Genomic DNA, 19,756 nt, shown 5'->3' with positions numbered 1-19,756 from the left:
GAAAAAACATTCCAACATATACTGAATCCTTATATATATATGTAAAACTTTTTTTCCAGTACAAGAGGTTCTTTTTGGCACCATTATTAAAGTCATTATGGTCAAGGCACACAACTATGGGAGATAAATAGAGTATCGAAATATTCCACTTCAAGCGTATGCAAGCCTGCTATCAGCAACTAAAATAACAGTGATATGGTGGATGCCATAACGATGTTTAGCCGTGAGGTTAAGGTTGTAACAAAATTTCTCAAACAGAAAAAGCAAAAGAAGAAACTTCAACTGTGCCTGAACCTCTAGGCCAGATTCTAGCGATAGTTCGATAGCTTTGAAAAATAGACTTTTTTAGATATATATACCACTACTGTTGCAATGATCACAAACACTGAAACAAACATGTAGCACAATGATTAGCTTGCAGTTCTTATGACTACCTATGCTGCACATGTGCAATCATGTTTAGTCTCTTAAGAAAAAGAGTTCTTACAAAAACAATTTCGCAAACAAACAACAGGTAGAAAACTAAAAAAAAATTCAAAAAACATTGGTTAAAAAAGTTTTATTTAAGTATCTTCATCATTGAAATGCAAGACTTTACTCCATGATACTTGTTTGACTATCACGATATGTTTGACTATCACGATATCAGCGCTACAGATATTGTAAAACAAAACACATGCAGTCGCCAGTTTCAATATTTGTGGCCCACAACTGATGTAAATGCCCATTTGCGCCCTGCATGTATCAGAAAAGTAAAATAACCTGTTATCTGACGAAGCATGAATCAAGTTTTAACTCTTCATTCCATGAGGCAGAGTGAAAGAAAATGCCCTTGTTTTAAGAACCAGTCTGAGCAAACGTCATGGGCCGTTAGTATTTTTCATGGGCTTTGTTAGTACGAAAACCCAAGCTAGTATATGTCTACAGTGATGTCTTGCTTACATGAATGTTTATGCACCACCTACTGTGTTGTGCACAAGCAATATTCAGCAGACATCACACATTCTTTCAAGCAGCTGTATTATCTCATAGGGCCAGCAAGACAATCAGGCCACAATGTCAGCCAGCTCTATTTCATGGGTCATTTGAGTCACTGCTCTGCAAAGAAGTGATATGCCTCGGGTAGCATGTGTAGCAGTAGCAGTACCTACACAACAATCAGTTACACTAGAGTTACATATAGAAAAAAAGCGTGTATGTTGCATTATTCTGGGAATAATTAACAAGGATACTTTTTGTTTCCAGTCAGATGGCCAAGTAGTCATACATTGGCTGATGGGCAGAGATAACCAGCAAAATGTGAATTTTGCATCACACAGTTGGCATGGATGGAATACAGCCTGCATAATCAGTAGAGTTATTCTAAGAATGCCTGATTAGTTTTCTGGCTGCCTGGAAGTGAGCGCACAATTCACTGCTAATTGTCACGACGAAGATTTAAAGTTCCAACATTTTGGTTCCTAACACCCGACCCTGGCTAGTGGCACTACAGAATGGTAACAGACATACATACTTATGGCATTTTCAGTGTATATGGCAGGTCACACCCTTGTTCTCATCAAAAATCCATGGTAGAAGCCTCCAATTCCCACCACACAAAGAGTAAGTGCTTCAAATTAAATCTTTCCTGTAGTACTCAACCTGGGGTTTGACGGCTGTGTTGCTACTCTGCTAGGCGTGTGCACTGTCCTGCCATTAGGAAAATGCTCATATTTCGGTTAGTTACCTATTAACAATTATGGCATTAGCAAGCAGCACCCAAGGTCACCACTCTTTGAAAGTATGCACCATGGAACAGCAACTGGATAGGTTTCAATTTAAGGTGTGTGAGAGAAGTGAGTGTGCAAAAATGTGGCTTGTGTGTTGCCTTGACATTTTTGTCAACAGCAAAAGTTCCAAAGGCAAAACAACTTAAGGAGTCGAGACATACAAGACGAATTATTCTTACAACACACCTGCTACAGGCAGTTGTGCAAGTGTGCCCTCATTGCCCAAGAAATACTTTTCCTGGTGGTTTTCAAGCATTATTAGAACCCTAATGCAAGTGCACCAAAGTTAGTGGGAGCAGTGTGTATCATGAAGCAGTGAGGCACGCTTCACTAGCACCTGTGAAAATTTTGAGATTGAAGAATGAAGCATAAGGATGGTTTATGACTGTCCCTTCCAATTGACTAAGCACTGCTGCAAGCATTCTCACTGATAAAAGCTGCATTAATCATTAATCAAACTTGTCAGTGATTAGTTAAAAAGCTGAAGCACAGTAGATGGGAAGCAACTGTATATACAATGAACATAAAACAACTGCTACAAGGAGCACAGTGTCAACATACGTTAATGTTTATTTTAAAGATATGAAAGAAAAAAAAGAAGAAGCCAGATATTTACGTAATGCCTTATGTGAAAACCACAGATTCTGCTGCGTGCTGTACTTGAGCTGCAGTCTCCTAAGTTGATACACACCTATGAGGTCCCGCAACATGCTGTTTCTTGCCAGAATAAGTCGTGGTAGAAGACATGCACCACACAATGGCGAAGCACGCCATTCACGACTCTGTTTTATACAGGGTGTCCCAGCTAACTTTAGCCAGAGTTTAAAAATATGATAATGCACTCTAAGGTGACATGACCAAATGCATGTTGCTGACTATTGTATGGAGTTAGTCACAATTTTTTGTATTCTGCTTAATTGCATAATTCATCATCATCATCATCATCAGCCTGGTTACGCCCACTGCAGGGCAAAGGCCTCTCCCATACTTCTCCAACAACCCCGGTCATGTACTAATTGTGGCCATGCCGTCCCTGCAAACTTGTTAATCTCATCCGCCCACCTAACTGTCTGCCGCCCCCTGCTACACTTCCCTTCCCTTGGGATCCAGTCCGTAACCCTTAATGACCATCGGTTATCTTCCCTCCTCATTACATGTCCTGCCCATGCCCATTTCTTTTTCTTGATTTCAACTAAGATGTCATTAACTCGCGTTTGTTCCCTCACCCAATCTGCTCTTTTCTTATCCCTTAACGTTACACCTATCATTCTTCTTTCCATAGCTCGTTGTGTCGTCCTCAATTTGAGTAGAACCCTTTTAGTAAACCTCCAAGTTTCTGCCCCGTAGGTGAGTACTGGTAAGACACAGCTATTATATACTTTTCTCTTGAGGGATAATGGCAACCTGCTGTTCATGATCTGGGAATGCCTGCCAAACGCACCCCAGCCCATTCTTATTCTTCTGATTATTTCCGTCTCATGATCCGGATCCGCCGTCACTACCTGCCCTAAGTAGATGTATTCCCTTACGACTTCCAGTGCCTCGCTGCCTATTGTAAATTGCTGTTCTCTCCAGAGACTGTTAAGCATTACTTTAGTTTTCTGCAGATTAATTTTTAGACCCACTCTTCTGCTTTGCCTCTCCAGGTCAGTGAGCATGCATTGCAATTGGTCCCCTGAGTTACTAAGCAAGGCAATATCATCAGCGAATCGCAAGTTACTAAGGTATTCTCCATTAACTTTTATCCCCAATTCTTCCCAATCCAGGTCTCTGAATACCTCCTGTAAACACGCTGTGAATAGCATTGGAGATATCGTATCTCCCTGCCTGACGCCTTTCTTTATTGGGATTTTGTTGCTTGCTTTATGGAGGACTACGGTGGCTGTGGAGTCGCTATGTCCAGATTAATTAACAACAAAGTTAGGCAATAAATTCCAAGTTCTAGAGCGCTTTGCAAGATGTCAGAAAAACAGTTTCTAACTTTCCATCTATTGGTAGTGTTTTTCTGCTTGCTGCAGATGCCCGCAAAATAAAAGAAATACCACGCGACATGCCCACTTGCACGTCATGATTGCAGTGCTCCCAACGTTTCTTGTACGAACGAACATAGCATCTAGCAGGGTGTGCTGCTGCTGCTTAAAAGGTCACAGCGCAGTGACGCGGGCACTGGCTGTGCGATTTACGCCACCGATGTACTTTCCTCGTGGCGGTTTATGATAACGATAAGCAGGTGCAACCCACGGAGCGTTTGGGAGCGCTGAAATCACGGCATGCAAGCGGACATGTCACGTGGCATTTTTTTGTATTTCGCAGGCATCTGCAGTAAGTTAAAAAACACTAATGCCAAAAAATGGAAAGTTGGAAACTGTCTAAATGGATGTTTTGCAAAGCACTCTACAACCTTCTAAATGGAATTTTTTTTACCTAACTTTGCTTCTTCCAAAGTTGGTTAACTAATCTAGACTAATTATGCAATTAAGCAGAATACAAAAAATAGTGTGACTTACTCCATACAATAGTCAGCAACATGCATTTGGTCGTGTCATCTTGGAGTGCATCGGCATATTTTTAAACTCTGGCTAAAGTTAAAGCTGGGATACTGTATAGTTCTTTCAAGGTAAACGACCCACAGTTGCAATTACTGCGGTTGCGCATTACCAGCACAGTTTTAATGTTCCATTTAAAAGCACAAAATTGTGAAAGTTTTTATATATTGCAGGATTTCATGTTTCAAATTCTTCACAGCTTTTCAGCTTGAAAGTATAATTAGCTGCTCCCAGCACCTAATAATTTGACCTACAAGCTAATTTATGTTATTGGACAGGAAAGCACCGTTACATGGCCCCCAACAAACACAAAGGCATTGATTTATGGGCTTCACATATATCACTAAGTAAATATTAACCTCAGAAAGCCCAACATATAATTTTTCATACGCCGAATTTGATGCCTCAAAATGCTGATTTAAGCATGGGAAACTCAATGAAGGTCCCATAGTGGTGTTTTTGACATGCTAGAGCAGTTTCAGTTGTGGATAGCTTGACAACTCAGTTAATAATTAGTTAATTATTCAATATGCTAATTGATTAATAACTCAAATGCCATATCCCTGTTTTTTTTGTACAAATGTATTTTTTATGATGAAAAATAAAGATGATCAAGTTTTAATTTTTGTTAATCTGGAATGGTGTTTGAGCTTTGTGGGATTAAGCACCTTTAATTTCTATCATTACTTCTTCTTTTGGTTTAACTGGGCAGAAAGTGAGTATTTTTCTAGATGCAGTTCCATCATTTGAGGATATCTTGGGCTGTTTTTACCAAAGAAAGTAAAATCAGGTTGCACCCAAGACAAAATGGTCTTAGATTTATTTAGCTTCATAAGCTGTGGACGATATATGCTATGTTATGTTCCTAAACTCTAATCAGTGATACAAACAGCAATTTACAATTTGAATAAACATGTGCAGGCATGCGACAATGCCAGAGTCTCAGTTTACAACACTACAGTTTGTATTAAGAGATTGGCATTCAATACCGAATCATGCCCACAAGCTCCATTTCGTAAAGAAGGAAATTCAATGGGTTATGCAGTACTAGTGAAAGTGGACCCTTGAAGAACTCCCTTGTCGGCATTTTTCTTATTGAATATGCATTTACTGTTATGAAGTCATAGAAGAGTATGTCTTATTTCTTTTCTTGGCATTATACACTGTATATTCCCTTCAAGAGGGACCTTGTCTAGATGGATAGTTTGATAAGCTGAGCCTCTTCTTAACCTCTAAAACAGGGACCTCTGTTTATTCTTCCACTAATTCAGTGCACTTAAAAAAAAAATACTCACTAGGCACCATCAAAAAATTTGCTATGTACTGGAAGCTGTGAAGTGTCTTTCAGGAAGCAATTTATCAACAATTTTTCAAAACGGTTTACTAATGGCAGAGATAAAAGCAAGTGAATGCAAGGATGGGAGCTGCCTTCCTTGTAGCATAAGCTTTATTCCATTGCCTGGAATAGTGTTTTGCAAGCCACATTGCTCTTTTACCTTTTGCCATAGTGGCCCCACATCACACTTATACCCAAGCCCAGTCAGTCTTTTTTTTTTTTTTTTAAATCTCTTCCCTCCTTACTGTGCAGTGCATTTCTGGCAGCAGTTTTATGCACTATGATAATCAGGGAAATCCCCGTGTTCACACTTAGGCTGGCTATTTTTATGTTGTGCAGTGCATAATCATCTTGGATTGTGCAGGTAAGAACTTGGACAAGCTTGCAGGCAAGGAGAATGGCTGCATTAATACAAATAATGTGCATGCTTTCTTTTGAATTTTCAGTAGCTTTTGTGGCATATATAGGTGCAATATTTTGTAGAAACAATTATCACTATGTGATCAATGCAACAGGCTTGCTTATTTACAATGATAATATCTGGCGAGGTGCCGAACTTTTTAGGAGATGGGCTGATTTTGAAGGCATCTCCAAATTTATCTTAAATGTAGCCTACTGTAAGCTAAAAAGCATCGGCAAACTATTTCATGGTGTCTTATGCTGCTGCTGTATCTGTTGCTCACACTATTTCGAACCAAAATAAAATGGTGATGAAGTGATCACAACAAAAACACTGGGCTGTAACATGAGCACCACAAAGAGGGGCATTAAGTGACGACACTATCTAAAACCAGAGGTGTCATGCAGCCACCCAACTTTGTTCAAACCTCCACTTCCTTAATGCCACCATGCAGGTTATCAAATGTTGTGAAGAACGATGCAACACTCAGTGCAGTGTCAGTATTCATCCAAAAGATGTTCATGATGATGAAATACTCAATCAGTCCAAGTATGGCACCACCCACCACATCACCAACATAGTGCCGTCCCAGCAGCACCCGTGATGCAACCACAGAAAGGCTCCACACCAATGAAACAGCCTTGAAGACCACATTGATTGTTGTGTAGTTCATAAACAGGCATGCAAGGAAGACGACACGTGATGCATGACCCGATGGGAATGAGTGGTTATCGATTGATACCGTGAAGAACATGTCGTCCACGTTGACTGGGGGCCGTTTCCGCCGAGCTACTGCCTTAATACAGGCCACAGCAATGAGGTCCAACACGAGTGCTGCAAGTAGTTGCAAAAATAAGACTTGAGAGTTCGGTGGCTTTAAACAGAAGCCACTGCAGGCCACTAAAATCAACACATTGCGTTTAGCAAAATATAGCTAAATCTGTTTATTGATGCGAAAACGTCAAATGGCCCATTGAGTAAAAAAGCTGGCGCCTGTCGTCTGTAGCAGCAAAACGGCAGATAAAATCGCATTGCCATTGACTGCGATGCCACATCACGAGCACGCATCGACAGAGCAAATATGATAAAATACTTTGACATCCATGACATCACATTTGCATAGAGGCTCTGAGGTTTTGCTGTGAAATTCAATAAATGAACGTTTGACCTGTGTTTTCTCTTCCAGTAATGAACCTCTTCGTGCAAAATTAACGGAAACCAAGTTTTTAAAGAATTCTTTGTCAGTCAAGGCTGATGTAGTAATATTTCTCCTTAGTGTCCCCTTAATATTCCCAGCTGGACCAACTTGCTTTCAGAGAGCTGCTGATTGAGTGGATCTTCAGTTATGGGAAACGCTGCAGATATTTTCCACTCCAATATCCACTGCACTAAATGCATTAAAAATGTGCAACAGGAACTGGAACCTGTGCTGTGAGAACAAAGTGGAGCTAAAATGAGCATATATTCAGTGCAATAAGCAATGCAAATGCAGAGCAAATGTGTGCAGAGCAAATGCATCACTGCGCAGCACAGGTATTGTAGCAGCCAACTATAATGCCCACTAAGAACTGCAACAATATTTTTTTGGCACTGCGAAAAGTAAAGACATTGAAGCCATTGGTAAGGTACAGTTCTGCTACAGTGACCTTCATTTTTATTCTAACAAACTTAAAAGAAGATTTTGCACTTACCACTTCTCCACTTTCCCTAAAATATTACACTGCATATCTTTTTGGTCCATATGGAATAATGGATTTGTTTCTTCTGTTTACAACAAAAAGGAAGCAGAAGCTAAAGGCTGTGTGGTACTATAGTTGAACAAAGCACACACCTACTGACAGTTATTTGATTAATCAAAAGCAAAAGCTACTATGAACTAGGCTCGGTCACCGTGAATGACAGTGAACTGGTCCCAGCCAGATACTCGTAATAATAATAAAAAAAAAATCAAAAGTTCAACCTTCACTCAAGTTATGCTTGGAATAACAAACATTCTACACATGTAGTTTAAAAACAACACTGTAGCACGCACCTATCAGCAAGTTGACGTAAAATGCCTCCAAATCTTGGTCAGTGACGAACCAAATGAGTAGGCATGTCACCAAGAGCCATGGGATGCCATGTGCTGAGTACTCAAGCATCTGCATCATGGGCCGGTAGTGGGCCAAAGGGGAACCATTGTTTGAGGCCAGGAACAGGCCACTTGAGAGCTGCTCATCAGCAGCCTTCAGCTGCAGTAGCAGAGGGTGCTGTTTCCAGCCAGACATGGCCCAGCTGCCACTCTCCTGCATGATACAAAATATCAGGTGCGAACTTGCATGGCAGCAACCGCCTAACCGGTGTCTAGAACCATGTACACAGCCTTTATTACAGTAGATTAACCCTGGCTATTTGTAGTGCACTAGCGCAACCTCTAGTGCTAGAAGCTCGAGAGGGCAAGGACAAGAGTTTTTTCCACTCTTCAGAACTTTCTAGCAGTGCAGGTGTGACAGGAGGTCAGCTAGGTGCCACAGAGTCAGCTATGGTCATGCGCTCAGTGGCTGTGTTTCTTTCGACAAAGGCTGTACATAACTTCAAAAAACAGATCAGACTAAAGTTACAACTACTTGGTGGCACACAGAGCACAAACCACTTGGCTGCACATAGAGCACGACACTCGGTACCATGTTCTTTTTTTTTTAATTTACGTGCCTCGTTCTCCCAAATGTAGTAGAAGGGGTATGGCAAAGCACCCTAGCGAATTTATGCAACCTGATACACCAGAGACAGTGCCATGCATTATGTGGCACAGAACCTACTACAGTCTCCTCCTATCTGTCCAGTCACCAAAAATCAACAGCAAACAATAGCTACCTTTAGCAAACATGCAAGTGTTTTGCTTAATAGCACACAGGTTTGAAAAAGCATGTACTCTGCACAAGCACAAAAGAGAGACAGATACGGAATTTTTCATCCTTGTGGAAAGTGTGCATGATTTGACTAGCCAAGCAATTTTATGCTTAATAGTGTTTGCTGTTTCAGACACTGCACACACACTGGACGTTGGCCTTTTGCTCTTTGGGTGTAATCTTTTTTTTTTCATTGACTACATGGCAGTGAAAGCCAATAAAGAGCGTGCTTTGTTTTATACATGAGCATGACATCATGCATCACGTCACTTTAGAAGCACGCTCAAGCGCAAGCATGACATTCGCTTTGCTCTACCTCCTAAACTGCATCTGACTCCAATCTACACACTTCTGCCATCATGAACTCCCAATGCACTGCCTCGGTCTACTCAAACCCTGCCATACATTTTGTAATCTTTCAGAGATCTTGCAATCACCAGGACTGTTTAGAGGGACTACCCCAACATTGTGTAAAGTTTCAAGCTACAATTTTTTTCTCTCACAGTGATTGCTTACAAATTTTAGAAGCGCCCTGGAGCTCCCCAAGTGGCACTCTTGCAATTTATCAGTCTTAAAACTCCACATGACTTTTCAATTTTAACAAGGGAACTCTTATGGCATCTACCAGTAGTTACAAACACGTTTCTAAACCTCCAGTAATGTTTATCCGAATATATTGAGAAGAGTAGCAGGCTAAAGGACTTTCAGCTCAGGCTGACCCCTCTTGCTTTTCCCTCAAATTTCTTTCTTTCTTTCTCTCTCTCTCTCTCTCTCTCATTTCATTCTCTTGTAGTAACTGTTAAACATGGCGCATCTCGCTCAACCTTGAACTTGTCGTGCAGTCCACCAAAAAGACAGAAAACTCGGGAATGAAACCTTAGCATGTGATGCTGTAAAAAAAATTGCATAAGAGCCCTGTCTACCATTGTCATGGCAACATTGTTGATGGAATACAGCCTCAGCTTCTTATGGTATGCTGATAGTAGCAGCTCAAACAGTAGTGCAGACTGCATGTCTAGTGCAGCACACGTGAATGATTATAAAGGACTGAGCTGATGGTAAACAACAATTTCTCTAGACAACCATAACTTTTCCTTACACTTTAAACTGCTGACTTTCAAGTTTCTCTATATGAATACGTTTCTTGCTTGGACATTGCAAAATCGTGTTAGTTGCGTTGAACCTAAGCATTGTCCTCCACTTTGGTCAAGGAAGACGTGCAAAAGAGAGAGTACAGGGCAGTTAGCTTTCAGAACATTGGTTGAAATTAATTTCATATAGCATGCACCTCTTCAGCCTGTTGAAACAATTCATGCAGATGAATTCAAAGAACTCTCATGTGTGGAACATAACCTGGCAAGCTAAGGCTGCTGTGTTAGAGAGAAAGCTTGAGCTGAGCCCCGTTGTGCTCTAATAAATATAAAGGAATATCGATATTCTGCATCAATCAAGATGTTGCTATGGAACTATACTTTGTGACAGCCTATACATTCAGTACATGCTCTGCCCACAAAACTGCAGTGCACCTGCCCTCCATGCTTCCACTCTCCGGAACATAATGCCTGAGCGAGGTGAAGCCAGTGCTTGCCCCAACTTCACCTCTGAAAGAGAGCAGTGCTGGCTAGAATTGCTCTGCAAATGTAAATGCTAAGCTAATTAGAAAATAAAAGCTTGTTGTTTCTACATAAAATATTACCTTTGGCTGAGTGCTGATACCACGAGTGGCCATAAAATTTGCCAAGGCATTCAGGTTTAATCCTAAGGCCAGTGACACAAAGATAAATCTGTATGGATAATTAGTTGTCTAAACACGTAGGAAAACAGAAACTGCTCGACCTTATGAAAATGAGCGAATAATTGGCTGGCGCATCTATACAAATTCTCTGACTTGGACAGCAGTACATAAGCCACTGAATTCTTAGGTTGTCACCTAAGGTGACTAAGGTGACTAAGGTGACTAAGTGAGTGCAGGGTGTTAACAGAAGCTCCATGAAATTTCCCACAGTGACTTGCCAGCCCACGACCCTGAAAAACAAAAATCTAATCAGAAATCTAGTAAGCCCACGAAATGATTCTTTTCTTCTTTGACTTCAGCTGCAGGTCATGCATTTAACTGCACATGTGCTCCAGCCTTCCTTAACTTTCATTTAGAGAAAAATTTATTTGGTTCTCAGAGAGCAAGTATATGGTTGCACAGCATGATGAAACACTACTGTCTTAATTTCTTTGGTCTACATAGTGTTCTACAAGCTGTAATAATAATATTTGGGGTTTTACGTGCCAAAACCACTTTCTGATTATGAGGCACGCCGTAGTGGAGGACTCCGGAAATTTGGACCACCTGGGGTTCTTTAACGTGCACCTAAATCTAAGCACACGGGTGTTTTCGCATTTTGCCCCCATCGAAATGCGGCCGCCGTGGCCGGGATTCGATCCCGCGACCTCGTGCTCAGCAGCCCAACACCATAACCACTGAGCAACCACGGCGGGTTCTACAAGCTGTATCATATAGTAATGGTATAAATGACTTTGTATATTTTTACCAGAATAAAGATCTTAATTTCACTTGCTCTTGTTATGGAGTTCTTATAAACAGGGTCGTTAAAAAAGGTTGGTATATGTGTTTAAGGGTTGAGGCTACTTCTACATGTGACTGAAATCTTTAAGGATATCAATATAAAAAAAGGCTTGAAGCTAAGTTGTTGATGTAGATTTGAAACTTATGCAACGGCTATTATTTGGTGACATTTAATAATTGTTTTAATAGTTTAATTGTGTGGAATACGTATAGGATGAAAAGTTTAAGCAGTAACAGTACTCGACATGAATGGCTGGAAATGATCCTGTATGCGGAGGTTAATCAATCTTTTAATTAATCAAGGTTAATCAAACATAACTTCATCACTGCAAGTTCCGTGCTTTGGCCTCCTCTGGTTTGGCCATTCTGCACCTCATATGCACAAAACTAAGCCTGTGAACTGCTGATAAGAGCACCCTTTATGCTAATTTCCTACATTCTTTTTCCTGGGAATATGCATTCTTTAAAATTAAGTCAATGTGCCCGATCAAGTATTGCAACTTACTTAACTTGCGACCCATGCAAGCACAGAGAAAACCCGTTTATGACAGCTAGCTAGAGCATCGTTCGCGCTAGTTCCCCATTTTTTTTTTCTTTATTTTAAAGCGAAAGCCGTAAGTGGCTCATACTCCCTATCATGGAAAACGCTGCCTGCGGTACAGAAATTTTAAGTCACGTGAGCTCGCCTCGCGCAGACACGCGCTCGTGCCACTGCTCTCGCGTTTGTCTTCTTCCGCAGCTGGCTCCGATGCCGCTCATCATCAAAAAAAAAAAAAAACGCAATGTTAATTAATTACGATATATTAATTCAGGCACTAGAACCCACTATCTTCGGTGGGAGCCCTACCCTCAAAATTATGTCGAACCCACAATGTTTGTTGTTAAGGCGAAGTTAACTAAGGCACCGTTAATTAATATAGTGTTACGGTATTCGAACCCACGACTTCTTGTGTTAATTAGTGCGAATTAAGGCGCAGTTAACTAAGGTAGCGTCAATTAAGGCATCCAAACCCACGACCTTGGAGGGGGGGAGAAAACAATAAGAAGTAACAACGTATTCGAATAAGAATGTCAAGTAATTTAATGAATGTCTTGAGCGCGCTGCTTTCGCTTTCACTATATGGCGTATATTGTAATGTGACTGTCAATTTAATTGCAGAAACGTTCCTTTTCATATACGTTCCTTTTTATTACACTGTGCTCAGTGACGCATAGCGGCTGCATTACCTGTGAATTACGCACAAGGAAAAAAAAAAAGAACTGCCGGCAACAAGCGAGTGTGTAATTCGCAACGACTGAAAATCCGTGTGCATGCTGTGCAGACCACGGTGGTGCAGACACTTCACCTTATTTTCACATGCTGGTACATCGCACGGATAATTTCGCTTATCTGGTAAACGGCTCGGCCGACGAAAGCCATTGTGGACTGCACCATTCCGCAAAGTCCGTCATGCACGCATTTCTCTTCAAACACACTTTTGAATACATTCACAGTAGCATAACCACACAAGCGAAACTTGGAACAGGTGAAATGAATCCGGTGAAACGAGGCAGAGCCACTAAACGAAACCGAGTCATATAAGAAAGCAAAGTAATATACGAAGATACCAAATATTCCACTAAGTATGGAAATCATGAGGTGAAGGATTACCTTAAATACTTCTCACAACCTTCAGCAAAGGGATCACACAGAGAACAAACAGCGCATGAAGCAACATCCAAAAACAGAACAACATAACAAGCCGGTAACCTTGTGGCTAGACGACTTTTCATTTTGTTCCAAGCAAAAATCAGTTAAACAAAATTTCTTAAAAATTACGTAAAATAAACGCTGTAATTACCTTTACAATCTAGACGAGCAGCATTCTTTTCAGTGATGCGCAAAGCATAATTTTTTCGGCCAAAGTGACATATGGTATGCTTACAAATACAGCAACGCATAGAGTTTCCTACAAAAATTTTTGTAGAAAACTCTATGCAGCAGCGTTATCTGACATTATGCAATGCGTGCATGGTTTCCATCGCAACATGATCGCAACGTAGCCAGCAGCTTGGCGCCTGCTTGGTAGCCGTAGCCGTAGTAGTGGTAGTGCTGAGCCTGGTAGTAGCGCGCGGAGGGCGCGCTTTTTTGTGAAAGTTAAATCACAGAACGCGTATAAATACTCTGTAGTCATCCGCAGCTGCTGCGAGGAAGCAGATCACATTATTCAAAAAAGTTTTGTTCTGCAACGCGCTCAAGCCCAGTCTTTGTTTTTTGATGGTCCTAAATGACCTGAACGTTACAGGCACTTAGTAGGAGCCTCGTTCATCCGTGTTGTGGGACGAGACGAAATGGACTACGGTGACTACGACGAGTACGACGACCTCTATGCGGATGAATTGGAGCTCGCGGATGAGCTCCACAGCAGTGAGTTCCACTCTGCCTGAGCGATCGATGCGCCAAAAGCTACTGCCTTCAACGCACATGACCGCCCTTATTTATTTATTTATTATAAAGCAGGATCTTCCTTTGCCTAGCCTTCTGAGGCTTGTTTGGCGGGGCTGCTGCTGCTCAGTCAGTCGGTATCTCGCCGTATATATATATATATATATATATATATATATATATATATATATATATATATATATATATATATGCATGCGCACACTCATACATACAGAGTGACATAAAGACTGTACATATAATGTCAACCGATATCTCCAAACCGCACAGATCTCTTACTGCAACAGCACTTTGATATTCAACAGCTTCTTTAATTATCCTAAATTTGGGCTACCCCATTCTTGAGCCGTTGAGTATGTGCCGAGTAGAACTTGTTGCTGGGCGAGTTGGTTGGGATCTAATGAATACATTGTTGTGCCAAAGAAGGAAAATAAAGACTTGGAAGGGAGAGTACGAAACATTCAGTCTGTCGTTTCGTACTCTCCCACCCAAGTCTTTATTTTCCCCTTTTGGCGCAACAATGTATTCATGATTATTTGCAACTGGGCATGTGCCAATTCTTCTCGAATCCTCCAAAATGGGTGTGTGCCTTAGTGACACAAGGTGTATCGAATCCTTAAATGTATTTAGATACTTGCCATACTTCTCTGTACATATTGCCTCATCACCATTCTTTCCTCCACAAGTATCGAACACTGCCCTAATTGTTATTGTGACATTGCTGTGTTGCTATTGCACAATATTTATCTGCCTCATTTAGTGCTTACATTTCAGCATAGCTTGTGAGTGGCGTAGTGTATAAACATCAAGGTTGCATGAAATTACACAGTGCATAGGATGAAAACTAAACAATTGTACACATCACATTTAGTTGTATAGCATCAAATAAACTGATTTACTAAAGATTCATGCCACATAAGATTTGTATGTGTGCATTGGATTTCTCTCTATGTATTCTTTTGTGCTTGCAGAAAGTCTTTTTCCTTGCATCTGCGAGCTTCACGCACAAATGAAGTGCGAGAGAAGTGCTCGTACCACACATGTAATTATTACCAAGTGTGACCTTAAACATTTGTTGTTTTGCTGTAACGGTTTTAATTTTGTTGGCCGTGTTTCACCCTTCCACGATACTGCAATTCTCAGATCCAGAGGGATAAGTTTGTCAATTACTAATTTAATCATATCATTTTCAGTGTTGTGCACTGTCTCTTGACAGCTGTTGACGATGAATGGGTGGGCATGTCTCTTAACCGGCAGTTTCTACCATTAGGTGTGTCTACACTGTTTGGTGCATATTCCGGGTTTTCCTGCTGTCAGAATTTTAAGTTTTCTGTGAAAGTAACATGCACAAGCCAAGTTCTAGTGTGTTCCTAAAGACGTCAATATTTCTCCATACAGCCTGTATGCTCCATGAGCATTGTATTGCCCTTTAATCTTTTTTGTCTGTATATACTCATCACAGCATACAGGTCATAGTATACTGTATTAGGTCACTTAAAACACTACTATGTTCACATTTTAGTTTAGTATGTGGGATGACTGCGTGTATTGTACCGAGCATGCGTTTCTCCCGCTACCATTTAGTCATTTCCGACCATCATGCATTGCCCTTTCCTTAGTGTGAAGTGGCCAGGTGGTGACGTCTTGCCTTGGTAGACATCTTCCCTGGTAAAGCAGGATGGTGGAGAAGTTGTATTCTCTTAACATAATTTTGGTTCCCCTTGTGAATACTCAACAGCTGTCCAGAATGTGATGCTTCAGGTCGACCTTGCAGTTCTCTGCTTGTATGTTATCCAGACATATTGCAAGCTATTTTCCCTAGTTCTATCTGTAGGGATATTAACTTCTCGTGCAAACTTTCTTTTCATGATGTTCATGATGTAGCAGTGCAGGCAAGGCACAGACAGAAAAGAAGGAAGGACACAAGTGCTCATATTCCAACTCACCCAGTTTTCTTGTGCAACATTTTTGTCACCTGTGTTTGTTGACTTCTGAAATGTTCTTGAGGAACTATAAAAATGTACTAATGACTGTGCATGCACTGACTCTTGTAAATTCTGTCAAGTGTATGAATTGTAGCATGATTCTCTGTGCATAAATGGCTAAAATATTTTATGTAAATGGGTGAGCTTGCATGAAATTCGTATACTCCAATCTCAAATATTTTTCTTTGCTGTGCAGATTTCTTTAAAACATTTTGACTGTTTGATGCACTAGGAGAAAGAAGAAATTTTACTGAGACACATGGACTTATGTGCACAAAGTCACATTTACCTTTAAATAACTAAACTATTCCAGCTTTGTTTGTAAGCATGGTTACACAATGTGACTTGGAATACTGGTTATGCAGTCATTATAAGAACAAAAGAAAAACTCATTTGCTAAATTCATTGTTGTGAATCTTTGCTTCAGTATATGAAGGCATGGTGATTAGCTGTCATGTTGTGGGATAATCATGTCGAAATCTAGCACAGGATTATAGTAATCATAATCAGAATTGTAGTCGTAGAACTAGTTGGAAGATCACACTATTATGTAATACCATTAGACTTTATATTGAGTGCTTCAATTTACATGGCAGAAACATTATTAGACAGTGAGAAATAAAATGAGTGGAGCACCTTATAATGAACTACAGAATGCATGAAAATTCTTTAATGTATTCAGTGGGGCTTATATATAGAAATGTTTTAAACCATGTATATTATATTCCTGTTTTGCAGTGTATCGTGAATTTATTGTGCTTGGCTTTTTCATAAAGTGAAATAAATATGCTCCAGGGACTTCTGACAACGAACAGCATACTTATAATAGCCTGATGGCGCACAATCGTTTTTTAATTAGTCTTGATTTATTTTTACTGTGTTGCACTCAAATACCACTTTCAGGTCAAAAGAATAGATTGTGTCATGTGGGAACAAAAATAACAAAATTGTTTAATTATTACTTCATGTAAAATAACAAATGGAAAAGGAAAGATGTTTTTGCTCACTGAGCCTTCCACTTAATAAAATTAAATTGGCAAACTACTTTAAAATCAAAAGCCTTTCTTTTATGTGCAGCGATATGGCGACTTGCCGGTTTGCCAAGTCACTCTGTACGTGTACTAAGTTGTGAGTTTTTCTTGAAGGGTATTGAGGCTATGCGCATTGTTGGTCGAGGCCACATTTCTCTGTGTAGAATAGGTACAGGACACTGCCAATGCTGTCATTGTGAGTGAATGCAGATACATTATGGTGGTGGTAGCAGCTTCTGAATGAGTTTGATGCACTGAATGAGTTTTATGTCTGGTCGCGTTCAATATGCACGGTGCCTGTGGTCGAAGGGGCTCCAAGACTACATGGCAGTGCCGATATGTGAAAAATTGGTGAACTAAGCATTGTTTCAATTGCTAGTATTTATTAAACCAATTTTTCATATATCGGTGCCACTATGCAATCTTGGAGCCTCTTCTACCATGGGTGCTGCTCATATTGAATATGAGTGTACATCACATTGCTAACTTTCGTATAGTTCCAACTCATTTTATATCGAGCTTACATTTGCTGTATCGAAGTTCACTATAACTGAGCTTTGCAGTAGTGGAGGTGAAGTGGGATGATTATTTATGAACTTAATACAGTTAAACCTCGATGTAACTAAGTCAGTAAAATCGGCAATAAGCTTCGTTATATGGAAATTTCGTTGTATGGAAATTCGACCTTTTATGCAAATAAATACAGTCACCGATCGATTTTTTCTTACATGGAAAGGGGTCGCAGAATTTTCTGAATTATCAGGCAATCGAAAAAAGCAAATTTATATGAAAACAATTCATTTTGATAAATTTGGGAGTCGGCGACCAATGATACGGTTTCATACTACGTACCTAGATGATATCTTTACATTGGCGCTGTGAATTAAACGGAGCCAGCCACGCTTTCGCGTGCATTTCGTACCCGCGGCTGATATTGTCGCCTGTACTGGGACGACGCAATCGGGAAAAGCGCCGGCAGCGGGGAGCGAATGCTTCATCTGCCTCTCGCTCCAACGGGTCACCGAAACTCTAGATTACGCAACCTTCAATACTAAACGCGCGGGTAGATAGCTTACATGGAGCCATGCCTTCTCGGCACGCCCCCTCTTTGCACAGGTGGCAGCGGCTGCGTATGCGCTCAGCCGCGCTTACAAGCATGCGCAGCCATGGCCGAGACGCGCGCCATCTTACCCCCCGCCCCCTCGCTCGTGCTTGATCGCATTACCGCGATCTCGCTCCCCTCCCCTTTTTTCCCTTTGCTTGCGCGTGAGGGCGTTACTCGTGAAGTCACCATCGTTTTTGTCTCATCCTCGCTTACTTTCACTTGCACCTAAAGTACACAGTGCGCGAGGTGCGATAGCATCTTACCGTACTTGGACTTTATAGGGAACACGATGCGGCTCCACTTTGGCGGTTGCTATTGCCGCATGGCGCGCGATTTTAGAGGTGCGTTTGCAAGCAGCTGCTTGTAATTCAATCATTTGACCATCTGCGTTCGCGGAAGTTTCCATTTATTTTCTCGGCATTCCTTTGTGGCGGCATTGAAATTTCGTTATATTGAGAGTCTTAATACATAGTGTTCTTGGACAAGAGGTTATGAAAAGTTAAATACTTCGTTATATCTAGAATTTCGTTATATCGAGGTTTAACCGCATCAAGTGCTACAATTTACTTGAGATAGAAACACGAATTTGGTTGTTGTTGTTGTTGCTGTCAAAGTAAAATATGTTTAGGGCACCTTGTTTTTGGATAAAGTCCAATAATATAGTTAACACTTTTTACACCACAAAATAGGGTTAGAGATCCAGTACTTAAACCCGTTTACCTGCCGCAGTGGCTTAGTGGCTGTGGTGTTTCGCTGCTAAGCACGAGGTTGCGGGATCAAATCCCGGCCGTGGTGGCCGCATTTTTATGGGAGAAAAATGCAAAAACACCCATGCCCATGCATTGGAGATGCATTAAAGATCCACGGACCACCGTGGATCTTTAACTGGAGTCCCCCACTAAGGCATGCCTCATAACTAAATTGTGGTTTTGCCACGTAAAACCAATTCATTCATTCACTTAAACCCATTTCTCTTGGAAAAGTCATCTTCCTGGATACATAGTTTAATGGCAAAGTAACATTACGCAAGTGCTCAAAGTGCCATTTTAGTGCCCTTTTAGTGGTAAGCTTTAGCGAAAAAGCACAGTGAAAAGTTAGAATGGCATGTTTCTGCTGCTGCATTCAGACCACCTTGTCAATGTTAATCTGCATAAGCAGTAACTTTCCAACTATGACTGAGTAAAGACTATGAAATGAGCACTGTCTTCTTTCTGTTTTTGAAAAGTACCATGACAGCATTTAAATTTTATTGAGTTGTGCAGGAATTCCAGCACATACTATATGTTCCAATGTGACCAGTGCAGTGTGAAAGGGTGCCCATAATCAAGGTGAAAGTTGAATTAAGGTGCGAAATTTATCACCCACCCATTAAAAAAAAAAAGCAACCAGAGGCAGTTGTTGGATGATTATAGGCCTTTTGTGGTCACTGACCACATATTCGAAAAATTAAAGTGTAAGAAAAGAAGGATCATGAGTGTTGGCGAGGACATCTTTGAAGAATTCTGTAACTTGTTTGCGAAAATGAAGAATGTTCTGTCCTGCTATAGCCCAGAGAAAACTGAATTCCTGAATGTTTCTCAGGAAAAACCTGGTCCGTCCCTGCAATTTAGGACACAAGGAGATTCAATAGGCTCTTGCTAAGAAGAACTCAAATGGACTGTGAAAATTATTCACC

General features: G+C 40.8%; 2 protein-coding genes across 2 annotated transcripts in view; one reads left to right on the top strand and one right to left on the bottom strand.

The window, feature by feature from the left end:
- Positions 1-542: 542 nt before the first annotated feature.
- LOC142577472 (polyisoprenoid diphosphate/phosphate phosphohydrolase PLPP6-like) lies at positions 543-13,255 on the bottom strand. Its single transcript, XM_075687100.1, has 3 exons — positions 13,169-13,255; positions 8,084-8,336; positions 543-6,885 (listed from the first exon to the last, which is right to left on the bottom strand). The coding sequence occupies exons 2-3, from the start codon at positions 8,316-8,318 to the stop codon at positions 6,473-6,475; spliced, it is 648 nt and encodes a 215-aa protein (XP_075543215.1). The 5' UTR covers positions 8,319-8,336; positions 13,169-13,255; the 3' UTR covers positions 543-6,472.
- A 326-nt stretch (positions 13,256-13,581) lies between these two features.
- The window catches only part of cutlet (chromosome transmission fidelity protein 18 homolog), a 116,062-nt gene continuing 109,887 nt past the window's right edge, over positions 13,582-19,756 (top strand). Inside the window, exon 1 of the mRNA XM_075687099.1 lies at positions 13,582-13,924. Within this exon, the coding sequence (XP_075543214.1) occupies positions 13,849-13,924 (76 nt within the window). The 5' untranslated portion in view covers positions 13,582-13,848. The remainder of the gene's footprint in view (positions 13,925-19,756) is intronic.

Source organism: Dermacentor variabilis, chromosome 1, assembly GCF_050947875.1.
Source record: "Dermacentor variabilis isolate Ectoservices chromosome 1, ASM5094787v1, whole genome shotgun sequence".
NCBI lineage: Eukaryota > Metazoa > Arthropoda > Arachnida > Ixodida > Ixodidae > Dermacentor > Dermacentor variabilis.
This window is presented reverse-complemented; position numbering and strand designations above follow the sequence as displayed.